The sequence below is a fragment of the Juglans regia genome, chromosome 9 (genome assembly GCF_001411555.2).
Source record: "Juglans regia cultivar Chandler chromosome 9, Walnut 2.0, whole genome shotgun sequence".
NCBI classification, from domain to species: Eukaryota; Viridiplantae; Streptophyta; class Magnoliopsida; order Fagales; family Juglandaceae; genus Juglans; species Juglans regia.
Window position 1 is genome coordinate 18,148,159 of NC_049909.1, and position 18,583 is coordinate 18,166,741.

Sequence of the window (18,583 nt, forward strand, 5' to 3'; positions counted from 1 at the left end):
ATGATGAGATGAGATAAATTGAGCTGAGTTTTGAATGCAAACAAAGCAGTCTGTTTTAGATAGTGAGTTGAGATAAAAGTTTACAGTTAAATAAAATATTATTTTTTAATATTATTTTTATTTTAAAATTTTAAAAATTAAATTATTTATAATATTTGATAGAAATTTTAAAAAATTATAATAATAAAATAAAATAAAATAAAATAAAATGGTTTCACACTCCAAATCATTTGGGAGGCAAAATAAGGTAATTCAAATTGGTATGGTTTCCCAGGTCAACTCCGGAACAAACATGCATCGGCCATATGATTGTTGGCTATAAAGGAGAAAGGTAACGTAACAGTGCTAGAGAAATCGATTTCAACGTGAACTAATAATTGCTTGAAAAAAAGAGACAAAAGATGTCATCGATGGCCCCTTTATTTTCAAAAAGAAAAAGATGAATTGGACTTCTGAATTGTTCTTCAGATCTTGCCTCCCACAAATCAAAATTCCAGATTTGTAGAATGAAATCACAAACACAATGTGCTTGCTCCCTCACAGAAACGACAATGCTAGTAGTAGTCTCGCAGAGCAGTGGAAATGATTGACATTATTTTTCTACAGATGCCATTAAAGCCGCCCTTTGGTAAATCCTCCGAAAAATGTTCCTTTTCTTCCTGATTCTGCATCAGCAAGCTTAATCTGCATCACCTAGAATGATAAAGATTTAAGAGAAATTAAGGGGTTTAAAGGCAAAAATACCGCAGCCCAGAAACAGGTGTCCACAGGGTTGCTGGCATGCTCCAACGATGGCAGGACCAAGCTCTGCCAGTTGAGAATTGCAGAAGAAAGCTGCGGGATTTTGACATGCGCAACCTCGCAGCGGAGCCGAATGCGTACATGGAATGGGAGGAGGAGAAATGCGGGAAGACAAGAAACGTTGCGTTTGGTTGAAAGAAGAAGAGGGAGAAACGCGAACCAAAGCAACGCCAGCACGGGGACGCAATGGTTCAAGTTCAAAATTTCAACCTCAAAGGCATGCCAGCAGAGCAGTAGCGGAGGCTCTCTTTAAATTTCGAGAAAAAAGAAAAAACAAAAGGACTCACAATCCAAGAGAAACTCCAGAATAGAAAGAGAGACAGAGACCGGAAACGAAGCGAAATCCCCTTTCTGGAGGCGATTTCCTTCGCCCTGAACGGGATAATCGTGGATGGCGAACGGTGGAAATGAACGTTGGGGGACTATGACGGTGTTGAAGATGAACCTGAACCGCACCGCGACGACGCCCTACCATAACAATCGTCGAAGCCGTCCGTGGAGTCATAGCCGCACGCGCACTGCCCTCGTGGCCGTCGTGGCGCTCCTCCTTTCCACCGCCGCCTGGCTCTCTCTTGTCTTTTCCGGTACCACCACCCACTGCTGGCACCGGTTCAAGGATTGGGAAGGCAGCCCCCATTCTCTCCATTGGGCCTGGAGAAACCGTCGTCGTTCCCATCTTCCTTCTTCTTCAGTCTTCTCCTCGCCACCGTTGCGGCATCAGTTTTCCCCTCACAATCGTACCCGGGGGGATGATTTGTCCCTACGACACGTCGTGTTTGGCATAGCCGGTTCCTCGCGGCTCTGGAAACGGCGCAAGGAATTCGTGAGGCTCTGGTGGCGTCCTCACGATATGCGGGGCCACGTCTGGCTGGAAGAGGCGGTGCCTCGCGAGGAGGGGGATGATTCCTTGCCTCCCGTCATGGTTTCCGAGGACATATCTCGCTTCCGCTACACCAATCCCACCGGCCACCCTTCTGGACTCCGCATTTCCCGCATAGTCACCGAGTGCTTCCGCCTGGGCTTACAGGATGTACGCTGGTTCGTTCTGGGAGACGATGACACCATTTTCAATGCCGATAATCTCGTCGCTGTTCTCCGCAAGTACGATCCATCCGAGATGGTTTACATCGGGAGTCCATCAGAGAGCCATTCTGCCAATACCTATTTCAGCCACTCCATGGCTTTTGGCGGTGGTGGGATCGCTATCAGCCGCCCGCTGGCCGAGGCACTCTCCAACATTCAGGATGACTGCCTCGACAGGTATCCCAAGCTCTACGGAAGTGATGATCGACTCTATGCCTGCATTTCTGAACTCGGCGTTCCCCTAACAAGGGAACTTGGCTTCCATCAGGTTTGATTCTTCTTCCATTTTTATACAATCCCTTCACTTTTCATTTTGATACACGGATTTAAGATGTTTTGGGGAAATAGCAAATGATGTTATCTGCTGCAGTGGGATATTCGGGGTGATGCACACGGTCTTCTATCCTCTCACCCCATTGCCCCTTTTGTCTCAATTCACCATATCGATGCTGTTGATCCTTTTTATCCGGGCTTGAGCTCGCTGGATAGCTTGAAACTCTTTGCAAAGGCCATGAGGCTCGAACCCAGAAGTTTCTTGCAGCGATCAATCTGCTATGACCGAGCACATAGCCTCACTTTTTCAGTCTCACTTGGTTACGTGGTTCAAGTTTTCCCAAACATCGTTCTCGCCCGTGAACTGGAACGTTCAGAGCTCACCTACACTGCATGGAACAAAATACGTGAGAGGAACGAATTCGACTTCGACACTAGGGATCCTTATTCATCTGTGTGCAAGAAACCTATCCTTTTTTTCTTGAAAGATGTAACAAGACAAGGTAATGCTACACTGGGTTCATATGCGCGGGCCAGAGGAAGAGAAGATTTGAAGAGGAAAGTTATCTGCTTTCCACGTTCGGTTCCTCTCCGCTATGTGAGCAATATTCAGGTCGTTGGGTATCCACTGAGCAAGAATTGGCATTTGGTGTGTGTTTCTTTCTCATAGCTTTTTCTATCGTTGTGTAATGTTTTTTTTTTTTTTATCAGTATAAGAAAACAATATGAGAAGTTCGGTAAGCAGAATAGTTGACACAGCCACGTTGTGCAATGTTAACATCGGTTTTTCCATTTTTACTCAACTTTCTTAACTTGGATTTCAGTTCTATTGATCTTTCGACTGTGGTTGGACAGGTACCTCGTCGGTTATGTTGCAAATTGAATCAAACCTCTGAAGAAGGTCTTAGATTAACAGTTGGACAGTGTGGGAAGGCAGTTTTTAGTTCTGTCACCGATTTTGCTTGACTATCAGCTAGGATAGAGGCACTTCTGTCTACTCTTCTGCTGATTTGGATATATGAGAACTACCTGAGGGGGGGTGTCTTCATCGTCGTTTGTTTTGTAATGCTGAACCCATTGATACTGTCTTTCAACGGTCATGTATCATCTGAGATCCGACATTTGACAATACATTCATTCTCATAGAGTGCAGATATGAGGGTACTATGTTCACAAAGTTCAGTTGAAGACAATCATGCGACCCTTAAACTCGGGTACTAGCATTGTTTACCGTCATTTTTGTCCAGAAGGTATTTAATCATGAGATAAGATCTAACAGATGGATTATTGAAGGCCTTCCTTCGAAGAATAGGAGACTTTTGGGAGGGGGAATTTATTACCATCAGAGTTGCATACATACTACTTGATGTTGGCTTTATAGATTCTTTTTATTTTGGAATGATTAGCCACATCTAGGGCCAAATATCTTGTAGACAGAGAAGTTTAAGAGTTTGAGTGTCCATAAGTCAAATCTGTGTTTGTGAAACTAGTGAGATTTTTAACATTTATTGACCAGAGCACCTTCTTTTCAAATGATGATAAGGAAAACAAAATTTGTTTCACTATAACATATCTACAATAGTCAGGGATACATGTGTGTGTGTGTGCAAAGAAATATCAACCTTGGCTCTGCCAAGTTTGAAACATTTTGATGCTAGCCTGCCCAATGTATTGACTGGCATCGGGCCAGGTTGGTTCCATTCGATTTGACCAAGTTATAGCTGCAACAGCCCACTGAAACTAGCTTCTGCAGTGGACTTCCATCCATAGTTTTACTGATTTTTTTAAAAGTGGTTTTAACGATTTTTTTAGTAATAGTTTAATTCGACAATTAGGTGTAGATACAATGATTTTGATGTTAATTCCTTTATTTTGGAGTTTTTATGACTCAGAATTTTGTCTCTTCATAGTCTGAAAAGTTTTAGAAGTTGAAACCTCTTAACTGCAAGCAATTGTGGAGGGTGTATATGTTTCCTGGCCATTTGTATATTGCTATGACTTGTATGGTACATGCTATAGTATACAAACTCAAAGTTTGGTGTCTCATGAAAGTTAAGATGGTGTAGGAGAGTAGGAAAGAAATTTTAGACAGCAGTTTAAAATGTTTTTAATTTTCAACAGACAAAAAGTTTAACTGGTGTCTAGTTGTTGGAAAAGATTATGTGGGTCTACTCTTTGCAATTGGTTCCTTACAAAATTCTTGAATGATAGTTGATGAAAGAATAATCGCATTGACTTAGGATCTTCCATTGATGTTATAGGCGTGATTAGAGAAGATTTTAGGCTCACACTTCCAGGCTTTTTTAAGCATCACGCTTAGATTCTAGGCTCACACAACTGATTTGATTTTCTGCTCAACCGTATATCGTTGATTTTGTTTTGAAATTACTCAAAACCATTCTGTTCTAAGGAAAGCAAGTAATGCAAACAAAAGCATAACAGAAGGGAGAAAAAATAGTAGTGTAAATCAACTTTGCTAATTTAATATATAGTTTTCTTTTTAATGTGCCGATAGTCTCGTCCCTTTTTCATTTCGAGGGGAAGAGGGTATTTTGTTGAATTTTGTTATAATGCATGGTGCGCAAGCTTGAGACCTTTGCTATTTTTATTTTGTTCTTGTGGATTCTAAGTGGTTCATGCTATGTTGAATACCATCAAGTCTTAAACATTAACTTCTGTTGATACTTTAAATGACGGCAGAGAATCCATCCTAACTAATATTTTGTGCCTTGATACTTAATGAGCACGAAGCATTATTTCTGTGGCTTGAGATTTTATTATTTACCTATTTGGTGAGCTCATGCGTCTAGTGATTTTGCGACGTAGGGGCCATTGGGGAAGGAGTTCAGCCATCTTTGAGTTGATCATGCCTTACTGCAGTTGCAGAGTGATTGAAAAAGTTGAGAGCTAGAGATCTCAAAGGTCACTCGCGCTGGAAAGGAATAGGAGATTGGTTGCAACCCCTAATTTTGTTTTCAAATAACCAAATAGTTTCATCAGGGAGGCTTTGTATGTTTTGACAGAGTGTCTCAGTGAGGTGGCGGTTTCATGGTGTTGCCTGGTTAATTGGCATTTGAGGTTGCTAAAAGAATAGATGAGGCTGAAGCAAGTGGCTTTCTATCTTTGGTTGAGATGAAATGTGGGAATATATATGTTTCATAGGTGAGCAAAACTATGGGTCTTGGTGGGTTCATGCAATGAAAGCTAGTTTTATGGCGCACCTAAGAGGGTGTCAAAGTATGAGATTGTTCAATGCCATGCTACTCTGTTACGCTGGGAACTTTTGGGAAAAAGTGGGATAAATGTGGCCAACATAAGCCATTACTGGCTCATATATACAGCTGCAACTTGTAATATCATGTGTGGGGCTTGTGCTGATAATAAAGTTGATGTTTGGGAAGTTGTTGAGACTCATCAATGAAATAAGAGATAATGTAACCCATGTTTGAGACTGATTAACACTGGGTTACTACAATAAAAGAGAGAGTGTAATTAGATTGGTTGCCTTCTTACTGATTGGAGCAGTATTTATATGCTAAAGATAGTTACTGCGCTTAGTTGGTAGTATAGTTAAGTCTAGCTGGCATAACTATTAGCAGATTCTGTTCTTCAGTGTAGTTAGATTAGTCAATGATTAGTTAGGAAGCTAGAGAATTTTTCTGGTTGATGCAGGTCAGATCACATTGTGTGTATACGTATAAAATTTTGTACTGTTGATTAATTACTGAGAAGTAAGTTTTCATGTTCACATAATATCTCTCTCCTCTTCGTTGTGTTTATCTGTTTTTCTTCTTCTTCATTATCATCATCTCCTTTTTCTTCTCGCATACAGTTGCATTGCTGATATAGACCTTCCTTATTTGTTGTCATTATAGCATCTGTAAATGTTTGCACTGCCACTTGAACAAGTTGTTTGAGTTCAGTCAGTTTTGGTCGACACTGAACTCAAGATTGGTACGTTCTAACCACATGGAAGTTGACTAAAGATACACGTGGAGGTGTTTTAATCTGGGCTGCATTCTATTGCAGGAACTGTGGGGTTAACATTTGCCGAGGAAAAAAAGACATGGGGGGATATCAGTTTCAAAGCAATAATCTGTGGGGTCCTGTGCATGTTCTGATTTGCTGCGGCAATTTATTGTAGGTCTGGTTTTTATGTGCTTGAAGATGACATTCTCATGTTATTAGAGAAAAGTGAATGTGGACAGTGAATTTCCTTCCATCCTGAATATAACCTTTTGTTAATTGTAAATTTAAACCCCTGTAATGTTTCAATATCTTCAGCTCGGGATGAGGTGTCGATTTCCTGTGGACTCTCTTCCTCTTCCCTTTGCTGCAGGTGAAATCTTGTACTTTGCTGCTGATCATTCAGCTTTTCAGATGAAAAAGAAAACAACTACCCTATGACAAATTCAGCCTTCTACTTAAACCAGGCTTGGAAACAGGGGTGGCCATTGTTATAAGAAGAATGCATTAATCACTATTCATTCTCATATCTCACATATAATTTTTTCATAGATTGTGGAGGTATTTTTTATGAGATGTGAGGGTATTTTTTTATAAAGTGTGGAATGTAGAATGATCATCAACGACCATGGGTAGATCGATTCAGTTTTACAGAGAAGCAAACCAATACCAAAAATTGAGGTGAACCCTTTACCGAGTTGGAAACTTGACACAGGAACGCATCGTGCCCTTAAAAAAGCAGCACTCAAAGGTTCGTTAATTTGGTAGGTCAAGAAACAATCCACCCCTTGGGATCGTTCATTCATTCATGGGCTGCAGTGCACTAAAAAAAGGCCCTCCATCTCGAGAGGGTGTGTATATAGTGAGTGGTTTTGTTTTTCAATCCCAAAGTGTCATTTTTTGTGGGGGCTGAAGACGTCACACTTTCCAGCCTACACGCACGCATTAAGCCTATTCCGAGTAAAATCTCCACAAAAACAGATCCTTTCCAAATTTAACAAAGGAAAAAGGTCTGGAGAGCCTCTGCAGTCTGCAGTCTGTACTGGGAGAGAGAGAGAGAGAGAGAGAGAGGAAAAAAAGGCAGGAGGCAAGAGGCATGTGCAGGGGACGTGGGCATAAGATGCCCTGCAGGTAGGGGTTGAAACGCTTCACACGTTCTTACCACCATCTCCTTACTCGGCCCCGCCACTCCCACACCTTCTACAGCTGTACCTTTCTGTTCCTGTCTGCCTCTATCTATCCCTTTGGATGCTTTTTTTCCTTTTAAATAATTTTATTAATCAACTACTGAAAATAAAATAAAATAAAAAAATTCTTTTAATCAATTACTATTTACCACCTCAACTCCTCACTCTATAAAAAAAGTATAGATATAGAGTACGTGAGTAAATAGTAATTGATGTATAGCATTTCTCAATAAAAAATTACTTAAAATACAACATATTAACAAGTATGATTGAAAAAAAAAATTAAATAAATAACAAAAGGATAGAAATACACTTACAACTCATTTATAATTTATTTTTACAATCAATCGATGCAATCATGCCACTTTATTAAAAAATAATATTTATTTTATAAAACCACCATCCATTTCATATAAGGTGGTAAGATGATTGTAATTTTATCATTTTTCATAACAAAACATTTTTCTCTATATTTATTTTTTGTTCTCACACGCGTAGTTTGCGATGCTATTTCACATTCAATTACAAAATGACCAAATTCACCTTCATTTATCTGTTTTTAATGTGTTTTTTGCTTATTATTCTTTTTATAATACATTGAATTAACAATGCGCTTGTACTCATAGTCGATTCCAAAGGAAAGTTATTCGGTTGGAAGAGAGTTCCGAATGTAGGCATAATATGATGGGATTCCGATATTATTTAAAAACAAAAAGGAAATGAAAAAAAAAAATTTCATGTAAACTATTGCATTTTTTTAAAAATTTATTTATTCTAAATTGATAGACATATAATTTTTTTTACAACAATGTTTTAAATTAGAGGTATTTTTATTATACAACTTATAAAAATAATATTATTTTATATAAATACTCTCATTTTAAAACATGACATAAAAATTTATAAAAATAATTTATGCGTCATATTATATATAATGATATAAATTAAAAAAATAAATGGCATTTCAAAAATTCAAAGTTTATTAATTAAATTTCTACGGCGGTGGCGACAGATAATAATTTTTTTTACTATTTAATTTTTAAGAAGGCGAAAATGAATTATATAATACTAAATAAACAGAACACTAATCCAAATATTGGAGAAGCCACAACAGCCTTGCTTGCTATTCAAGAAGCTCGTAACAGAAGCCTGAAAAAGATTTACATCCAAGGAGACTCCAAGCAAGTAGTGCAAGCAACTACCAATGCAAAGCAACCATTAGACTGGACAATGCAACTCATCATCAGAGACATTAAACACCTACTTAACAGATTTGATGAGTGACAAATAGTTTTATTATTATTCATAAATTATTTTATTACTATTCACATATATTATGAAATATTCAAAGTGTTCAAACGAATCCTGTTTCATTAAGTTTTTGAAATAATTGCAATCTGTTCTTATAAACAATAACTCATTTAAATTTTTTTAGGCATCAAATTGATGAAAATATTTGAAATTAGAAACTTTTACTTCTGAATTGAAATTTGTATACAGTAAAAATGTCTACTTATAAGAAAAACATAAATACAAAGACTATCGAAATCATGTTATCTGTTCATCTTAACATGAATGAAATAATTAGATATTGACAGATAGATCTAGAAGATTAAAAAAAGAAAAACTCCTTAGCCACGTTGGGATCACATCACAAATGTTCGAGGACAGAGACTAATGATTATTTTTTCAAGGAAGAGGCTAATGATTAGGGTTGTGATTGTATTCATGTGTGTCGTTGGTTGGAACAAAAATGATTTGATCTAAATATCACTATATTCTCGAATTCAAATAATATATAGATCAATTTTAATTTATTTTATTTAATTAAATAGAACAAACCCTTCATCCATCTCAATATTAATCGTGTATCAAATTTAATAGGATAATAAAATTCACCAAACTATCGATCGGATTTATGCAAAATGTCAAGAAATTAGTTCCGATCTAATTTAATTTATATATTTTAAAAGAAAAATTCTATTTATAAGTATTTTTATAAGTCGGTGTAAAATTAAAATAATTCATTTTAAAATATATGTTATTTTATTTATATTTTTTATCTGAATAAGAAATGGTTTGAATTTAGAAATGAATTGAGATGAGATGAGATGGTTTATGAATAGTAGAATAAAAATTAAATTATTTATTATATTTTATGTATAAATTTAAAAAAGTTATTTTAAAATTTGAAAAAGTTAAATTATTTATTATATTTTATGTAAAAATTTAAAAAAATTATAATAAAAAAATAAAATAAATTGAAATAAATTGAAATAGATTACGAATATAAACCAAACCTAAATCTTTGCGAATATCTTCCCCCTTCAATTATATTCTTGACTTCATTTTAATGCAATCTTAATTTTTTTTTTTTGGTTTTTAATATTTGATAACTTGGCAAGAGATAAAAGAGCAGCTAAGACAATCTCAATCACGTGGAAAACTTCGTTAAGGGTGTCAGAAGGAGATGGGGTGGGTCCGACACCTCTAGCTTCGTTAAAAACTTAAGGAAAATTCTATACGCCCTGCTGGGGGCTCCCGCTGGGAGCACCCGCGGCGGCTGTAGCATTTATTTATATATTTATTTATAATTTTTTTTAATATAAATATTTTTAATATTTTAAAAAATAAAATAAAAATTATAATATTATTAAAAAATATTTTTTTAATCACGAAATAGAAAAAAAATAATATTTATTTTACTTCGTGATTAAGGAAGTATTTTTTAATAATTTTTTTTTACTTTCTGATTAAGGAAGTATTTTTTAATAATATTTTAAATTTATTTTATTTTTTAAAAATATTTAAAAGTATAAAAAAAATTTATATAAAAAATAAATTAAAAAAATACACAGAAAAATACATGTTAAATTCAACAAGAATTCTTAACGAGAGTTGTAGCATGTCTATTTTAAATATTTAAAAAAAATCATAATATGATTAAAAAATATTTTCTTATTTTTTATAATTTTTTATTTTACTTTATGATTAAGACAGTATTTTTTAATATATATATTTTTACTTTTCAATTAAAAAATATTTTTTTAATAATATTTTAAATTTATTTTAAAATTTTAAAATATTAAAAAATTTATATAAAAACTTATTTAAATAAAATAAATATAAAATAATGCTACAGCACCCGCTGAGGCATCACTCAAAACTTAAAGTCATATGTTCTGACACCACCACCGATCGCGCAGGTCTAATCCCTTTAAAGCCTTTTTTAAAAGCTTCAAGGGCTTCGAAGGAGGGAGATAGCGGCAAACAAGCTGTAACTCTGTCTGCAGCACAGCAGCCATTGCAGCAGGGACGCGCATATGGCCTTAAGGAGTTAGAATCTCCCTTTTTTCCAACTCCTTTTTTTTTTTTTCCTTTTCTATCCTTTCTTCTTTCCCCCGTCGTTTTCTTGAGTTTTCAATTCCAGTGCAGAGCATTAATTATCAAAAGAACAGTAGATGTTGCATGTAGATCTTATCGTTTGTTTGGTTGGTTGGGTCAGATTTTAACCATGGTTAAGTTGGAGCGTAGATATTCTGATTCCTTTTCCTCAGACTTCTTCTATATATCTTGGAGTTTGTTCCACAGCTCAGAAAATAACAAATCGATACTACGTACTATAGCAGAACCCAAAAAATTAAAAAGAATAAAGATCAATACGGTCATATGTTGTATAATTATTGCGTATTTTTTAAAAAATAAAGAATAAAATTTAATATTAAAAAATTATTATTTTTTATATAAATAAAAAAAAATTTATAATCCTTTCACATTCCTGTAGTTATCATACTTTAAAAAAAAGGAAGAAAAAACTGTGTAGTTTGAGCACTAAAAAGAGAAAAGAAAAGGAATCTGATATAAACATACATATCATGGGGTTACTGTCAAGTCCTGATAAAGTTGAAACAGTCTCCAATCAAGAAACGACGGGTGGACAAAAATGGGGTTTTTGGGCAATCCGATAGAGAAAATGATTGGAATGGGAAGCAAAAGACGGTTGGAGAGTGGATATTTATTCTGAAAAGATGATGGAGTACTTGTGGTGAGTGTGCGTGTGTCTGTCTCTCAAGGATGGATTGTTTGCCATTTCTCCCCCTTTGTTTTTTTTTTTTTTTTTCTTTCCTTGTTTGAACTTTGATTAATCATGTCTCTGTTCTCTGTTTATTAAAATATATTTTTTAATATTATTTTTATTTTAAAATTAAATTAATTAAATTATTTATTTTATTTTATATATAGATTTAAAAAAATTATAAAGATGAAATAAAAATTTTGAATTTTAGTCAATTGTTGGTAAATAGTTTTGACAACACAGCATTTCTTTTGTATTATCATCTCTCTCTCTCTTAATCATCATACTGCTCATAATAGTCATCTCCATTCATTTCTGTCTCTCTCTCTCTCTACATTGATCTCTTTCGCCATAGACCACAGCCCCTCTCTCTATTCTCTCTTCCTCTCAAGCTCACTCAATCTTTTTTGTTTTGGTTTTGGTTTTGGTTTTGGTTTCAAAATTAGAGTAAATAAAACAAAGGGGAATAAAAGATCAAATCTTGAAGGGGGGGCAGCACTAACTCATATAAATTCACTTTCTGCCTTCTTTTATCTTTCCAGTTGGCTACTGTCCTCTCTCTGTTCTTTTTTTCCTCCACTTCTTAACATCCCGCAACCAAAACTTGTCTCTGCGCTTGCTTCTTTCGTCTCTCTATTTCTCGCAGAAGCCACTTCCCTCACTCATGACACGACGACCGACTGAACGCGGGAGGAAGGAATTAAAAAGGTGAGATATAAATCAAGTAGTGGAAGAAGATCCAGCACCGGATCAGTTATTACAGCTAGATTTTTGAAGAGAACAATTTGGTAGAATTGGAAATCGAGGCATCGATCCAGCTTTGGGAATATTTAAACTAGAGATGCAACAAGGAGGAGATGGCGGAGGGGGGTCTAAATCTCAATACGGAGGGTCATCCGAGATGGGTACTACTCCTGCCCTGGATGCAACATCTGCTGCGACAACTACCGGCGGTCACCAGATGGGAATGGACAACGACCAAGCCCAGCTGCAGGTGGAAGCTGCCTCGCCCATCAGTTGCCGGCCTCCTGCCTCTGCGGCTGTGAATTTGGATGAGCTGATGGCTTTACAGGGTGGTGGTGCAGATGAGGATGCACTGGCTGCCGGTGCCGGAGATGGAGGAGGTGTTGGCGGCGGAAATCGGTGGCCTCGTCAAGAGACTTTAGCACTTCTCAAGATTAGGTCGGAGATGGACGCAGTCTTCCGTGATGCATCACTCAAAGGCCCCCTATGGGAAGATATATCTAGGTAATCATCATATACATACATATACATATATATTGTAAAGATTATTCAACCCCAATATATCCATCCTTTCCCATCCATTTCCAGATAAAAGCACACAAAAATATCTTTCAAGCAAAACCAGAAAAAGTCCTTTTCTTTATCAAAACGCATTGTTATCGAGCCAAAGCTTCTTTACTGGCGGTGGTAATTTCTGCGCAAAATAGATCCCCTCTCACACTCGCACTCTCATCTCCACACATAAAAGTGCACTGGGCTTCTTTATCTCTTTTGCTCACAATTCACGAGCTGCCAAGCCATCTTTGTTTCTCTCTCCCTCTATTTCCTTCTCTCTCTCTTTTTTTTTTTTTTTAAAGAACGTCTCAGATCCGCTGCATGTATTGCAGCCAATCGCCTTGGACACAGGTGAAGAGGAAAAGAAAAAAAAATCACTTAGTTTATTGTATTCAATCAGTAATTGAAAGCCCCAAGAAGAATTCTTCACTCTTTAGATTAAAAAAGAACAACGGATCGAAAATGACACAGTACATGATCAGTAGCTGTAATTTTTTTTTTCCTTCTCGATCTCTCTTGGATCATAATTTATGGAGTACTTTTTTTGTTGCCTAGTCCTGATAACCGGTTAGATTATATGCATCGGAAGGAGAGAAGTCAGTACTTTCGGGTTTGCTTTCTTTTTTATTTTCTTCTGGTAGCTAGCAGAAGATCAGATATAAGATTTTGTATATATGATCTGAGTATTTTATACGCAAGTAAAATCTGGGTTGGTGGCAGGAAGCTGGGGGAGATGGGATACAAAAGGAGTGCCAAGAAATGCAAAGAAAAATTCGAGAACGTCGACAAGTATTACAAGCGAACAAAGGAAAGCCGGGCTGGTCGTCAAGATGGGAAAAGCTACAAGTTTTTCAGCGAGCTTGAGGCTCTCCATGGTTCATTTTCCGGTAGCAGCGCCGCTGGCAATAGCGGCTCGGTTACTCTCGTAGTGCCGCCGGCGACAACTACCTTCACCACCATTCACCCTATGGCTGCTCCGGTTTCCACTGGTATTGGCATCGGCGGTATCTTCAGCAACCCTATGCCAATCACATCCATCAGAGTTAATCCCCAAGTCCCTCCGGGCTTCGGAATGTTTCCTCCCAATCCTAGTTCGGCAGCAGTTGCACCGGCTCCCGTTTCTGGATCTATCGGAGCAGCAGCCCCGCCGATAGGCGTCAGCTTCTCATCTAATAGCTTGTCCTCTTCACCGGGATCCCACGAGGACGACGATGACGAAGAGGAGAGCCTAGAAGCGGAGCCATTGAACTTAGGTAGCAGTCGCAAACGTAAACGTCGGGAATCATCAAAGGCCGGCGGCAGTAGTGACACCCGTAGAATGATGGCGTTCTTCCAGAATCTAATGAAACAGGTCATGCACAAGCAAGAAGCCATGCAACAAAGATTTTTAGAGGTAATGGAGAAGAGAGAGCAAGACAGGATGATAAGAGAAGAAGCTTGGAATAGGCAAGAGATGGCGAGGCTGGCCCGCGAGCACGAGCTAATGGCTCAGGACCGGGCCACCTCTGCTTCCAGAGATGCCGCCATAGTTGGGTTTCTACAAAAGATAACAGGCCACTCCATCCAACTACCTACACATCTAAGCAATACTCCTGCTGCCCCACCACCTGCCCTTGTCCCCTCACCAATGCCGGCACCACCACCGCAACCACCTTCCTCACAACAAAAGCCACAACAGCAACAAGTTCTCCGACATTCTCATCGACATACCCAAGTGGTGATGGCTATCCCAGAACAGCAGGTACCCCCGCAGGACATTAGTGGAGGAGGAGGGAGCTTTGAACCAATTTCCTCGAGATGGCCGAAGGCGGAGGTTCTTGCACTTATAAAGTTGAGGAGTGGGCTCGAATCAAGGTATCAAGAAGCAGGGCCCAAGGGACCACTTTGGGATGAAATTTCGGCAGGAATGCAGCGGATGGGTTACAAGAGAAGTGCCAAAAGATGCAAAGAAAAATGGGAGAACATCAATAAGTACTACAAGAAGGTAAAGGAAAGCAACAAAGAACGCCCCGAAGATGCCAAAACCTGTCCTTATTTTCACGAACTCGATGCGCTTTATCGGAAGAAGATTCAGGGCGGCTCTAGCAGTACTGGTGGCAGCGGCAACAACGTGAGTTTCCTTTATCAGATCAACAGGCCACAGCAGCAAGAGAACATCGAACTGGATCCAAGCGATGCTCCGGAAACTATTCCGCCACCACAACCACGACCACCACATGGCCTTGCCAGTACGGATTCAGAAAACAAAAATGGAGCTAGTACAGATGTACGGTCCCAGACAAGCAACATGGGATTGCCAGAAGGAATCTTTGGAGAAGGGATTGAAGGGGCACCCAAAAAGGTAAACTCAATCCCCATATATAAAGTACATTATTGCATTGCCATTATGGATCTTTTCTGATCACTTACCACTTTATGTCATGGAAAAATGCTGATTGTCATTTTCCAATTTGAAGCCAGAAGACATTGTGAAGGAGTTAATAATAATGGAACAGCAGGAACATCAAGGTCAGCAACAATTAATTGTAGATGACTATGACAAAACCGAGGAAGATGATACCGACAATAATATTGATCAAGAGGAAGAGGAAGACGAGGATGAAGAGGAGGACAAAGAATTGGAAGAGGATATGAAGATGGGTTATAAGATTGAATTTCAGAGACAGAATGCAGTGGCCCCTAATGGAGGAGGAAATGGGGCACCCTCCTTTTTGGCCGTGGTTCTATAGCCTAATTGGCATCCATGGCTACTCATGTACCATATATTTCTAGCTATTGGTTCAGAAGCTCAAATCAAGAAGAAACCTAATCATGGCGGAGCAAGTTGAAAGCTTGATAATTTTATATATTCTAACTTCTTCTTCCATTTGTCTGTAGCTTTGTTAACGGGGGAAACCTTGGATCGATGGCATTGATCGGTTGTACAAGGTTTTTCCAATTTGTTGATTAATTTGTTGGAGATTAATAAACCTTTCAAAGGCAAACGGGACGAGCAATCTTTCAATTGAGAGAGAAAAATAAGCTTGCACCGCAACAGCATGCGCTTAGTACTGTCACGATCATCTTCTTCTTCGTCAATAAGGTGCACGTACTACTGGAGTATGGAGATCTGCAAGACAATGAGATGTTGATGGTTTTGAAATCAGGAGCAGATGTTTCAGGTTATTTTTATTTTATTTTATTTTTACAGCTCGGTTTTCTTTCTTCCTTATTTGCTTAATTTGGACGAATTGGAAAAAACTGGGTATCCTTGTTATTCAGTTTGTAATAACTTAATTTCCAATTCCCTCTCTTGAAATATTTGTTGGAGTTATTTTATTTTTAAGTCGTACTCTATAAACTATATATATATAGATCAGTATATTATCTGCATACGATTCATACATACAGATTAAAAATTTAATATTAATCAACACTATAAGAAAATTGTTTATTTGTAGTTAGTTATTTTCTGTAAAAATGACTATTTTTTATTAAAATAAGTCTATTTTCATCGTAAATAGTCATTCTCATCGTAAATAATTCGTCATAAATATATATTTTTCTTGTAGTATAACTTATAATAAATAGAAATTTTCTATTTATTGAATTGCATGCTTTCGTTCTGATCTCTACCTAGCTAGCAGCTCCCTCCTATTATTTCAATATTAGGAATATTATTATATATAAAAGGCAAAAAAAAAAAAAGAAGAAGAAAAAACCCACCCAGTTTGGAAATTACAAAATAAAAATGGGTTTAAACTATTAGCTAGCTCCAATTAATGAACACATGCCATATTGTAACTTGAAATCCCAGTTGAGTTGACGGCCTGTTGATCATTTCATGACAATCGAAATTAATAGCTGAAAAATAAATGTAGATAAATAAATTGTAATCCAATTGGATCCTCTATAATTATATGATACTATACATTGTGTATATATTTTAATCCGGAAAAGAAATAGACCCTACATATATAGCTCGTGTGTTGGATTTTGACGCAATTATATGAGTTAATTCATATAATAAATGTGAAATAATATCTATTTCTTTCAAGAATTGAATTATTCAATTCGATCATATATACAATATTTGTAAAGAAACTATATTCAATATCAATAAAAATAAAAATAAAATAATAATAATAATAAATACATATACATAAATATATATCACAATAAATAAAATAACAATCAATATTTAATAAAAAATAAAGACGCAGGCAAAAACAACACTATTTCTCGCCCCATATAATATATATGTTATTAATTCTCGAAAACTTACATTTACCTTACGAGTATTAAAAGTTATTAATTCGAGTCGACGATCGTTTCATTAATATTTCAGAACACATGATGAATTTGGCGGCCATGACTGTACGATCGAGGTACGTACGTAGGTAGTTTGTCGTTCTGGTCGAAAGGATCGAATTAAGTTCTGAACCTGAAAGCTGGTTGAGGTAATTTAACTACTTCCAACTTCATTAATGTTGTTTCTGTTTTCATGTACTTGAGTACTGCAATCAGCTAGCTAGCTAGCGTTCATGGTTACTGCAAATTAATTAACAAAGAAAAGCTTTCAATTAATTCTAAGATAAACAGCGTCATAATCTATGAAGAATATTATATATAGATCATCATCCGTATCGGTGGGATAATATTTTCTTTGATCCTGAGAGTACTAAAGCCAGCCAGGCGCCGTACGTAGCTAGGCCGGGCCCGGACTAAGGCCAAGCCCTCCATTAATACTTCTTCCATCAGTACAAAACGAAAATAAATCACCATTGCCAACCTCCAGCTAGCAAGCTCGTACGTACTAGGTTTGGTTTCTTATCGATGATGATCTGTGCAAATAAAACCTTTTTCAGTTGCACGATAATAATTATATATATATATATATATATATATATATGATCCAACTGATCATCATTTCAAGCAGATCGAGAAGTATGCCCTACCATGTTCTTGTTTATTAATTTATGTATGTAGTTTTTACAGCATGCCTGCAGCTTTGGCCCGCCAAATTCGATCCCTGCATGAGTAGTACTACTTCACCAGTCTTCTTTTTAATTAATTACTCATGTTTTCCTTTGATCTTTAACCGACTTTTCAGAACTCGATGATCTGCTGATTCTGTGCAATAATATAATACATGCATTTGTGTGTAAATATATTTATGGGATATTTTAATTTGGTTGTATGAATGACGCGTTAGGCGCCGCTGCTGTAATATTGCATGTTGCAGGTAGCAGCTAGCACATGGGGAGAAAGAGATCAAGATGGCTTAATTTGGAGTTATCTGCAGCATTTCAATACCAGATGGCCCTATAAAATGAGTAGTTTTGGGTCGAGCATTTCGAGTGAGTACAGGTCATGAACTTTGATTTTATACTTTATTTTATTAATTAAATATTCTATTGTATTGGTTTAAGAAAGTTTAATGATACGGCTTATCTCATCTCATTACATTCTATTTCAATATCTAAACATCATTTATATATTTTTTCTTTTCAATTTTGTTATTTAAGTATTATCTAATTATTACAATTTTTCTAAACTTAAACAAAAAATAATATTTTCAAATTCTAAAATAAAAAATTATATTTTAAAACTTTATAATATTTTTATTCAATTTTTTTTTCTTATTTTTCCATATAAAACATTATAACTCGAACTATGTCCCTACTATCCACAGATTTATCATCTCGAATTTTTTCCTCAAACATTCGGTTATTTTCTCCTTTGCCTAGCTAAATCATGATGTTTAGCCTTGTCGACGCTTTAATTAATTTAGAAGCCAAAATTCACGTAATAGTCATGAATTTAATGCCTTCACATACATACGTCCTGATCATTGTTATCTCCCTTCCTTTCAAAACAACCAACGGCTACGTACCTATTTGCCATTCTGCAGTAATCC

The 18,583-nt window shown here is 36.6% G+C and overlaps 2 protein-coding genes across 8 annotated transcripts; both read left to right on the forward strand.

The window, feature by feature from the left end:
* The first annotated feature begins 412 nt into the window (after positions 1-412).
* Positions 413-6,619, forward strand: LOC108982446. 5 transcript variants are annotated; one of them, XR_004802450.1, is made up of 4 exons: positions 413-2,152; positions 2,255-2,806; positions 3,013-3,371; positions 6,187-6,619. XR_004802450.1 is itself a non-coding variant. In XM_018953816.2 (3 exons), exons 1-3 carry the CDS (start codon positions 1,193-1,195, stop codon positions 3,121-3,123), a joined length of 1,623 nt encoding a protein of 540 aa, XP_018809361.2. In that variant the 5' UTR covers positions 413-1,192; the 3' UTR covers positions 3,124-6,580. The 5 variants fall into 5 exon arrangements, 1 of the variants encoding a protein (XP_018809361.2); XR_004802448.1 differs by having other exon boundaries at positions 3,013-6,111; positions 6,187-6,580; XR_001994709.2 differs by having other exon boundaries at positions 4,984-6,578.
* Positions 6,620-11,705: 5,086 nt separating this feature from the next.
* LOC108982453 (trihelix transcription factor GTL1-like) lies at positions 11,706-15,984 on the forward strand. Of its 3 annotated transcripts, none has more exons than XM_018953826.2 (3): positions 11,706-12,633; positions 13,405-15,025; positions 15,145-15,268. In XM_018953826.2, exons 1-3 carry the CDS (start codon positions 12,227-12,229, stop codon positions 15,154-15,156), a joined length of 2,040 nt encoding a protein of 679 aa, XP_018809371.2. In that variant the 5' UTR covers positions 11,706-12,226; the 3' UTR covers positions 15,157-15,268. The 3 variants fall into 3 exon arrangements, with proteins under 3 accessions (XP_018809371.2, XP_018809369.2, XP_018809374.1); XM_018953824.2 differs by having other exon boundaries at positions 11,709-12,633; positions 15,141-15,984; XM_018953829.2 differs by having other exon boundaries at positions 12,521-12,633; positions 13,409-15,025; positions 15,141-15,984.
* Positions 15,985-18,583: the final 2,599 nt, after the last annotated feature.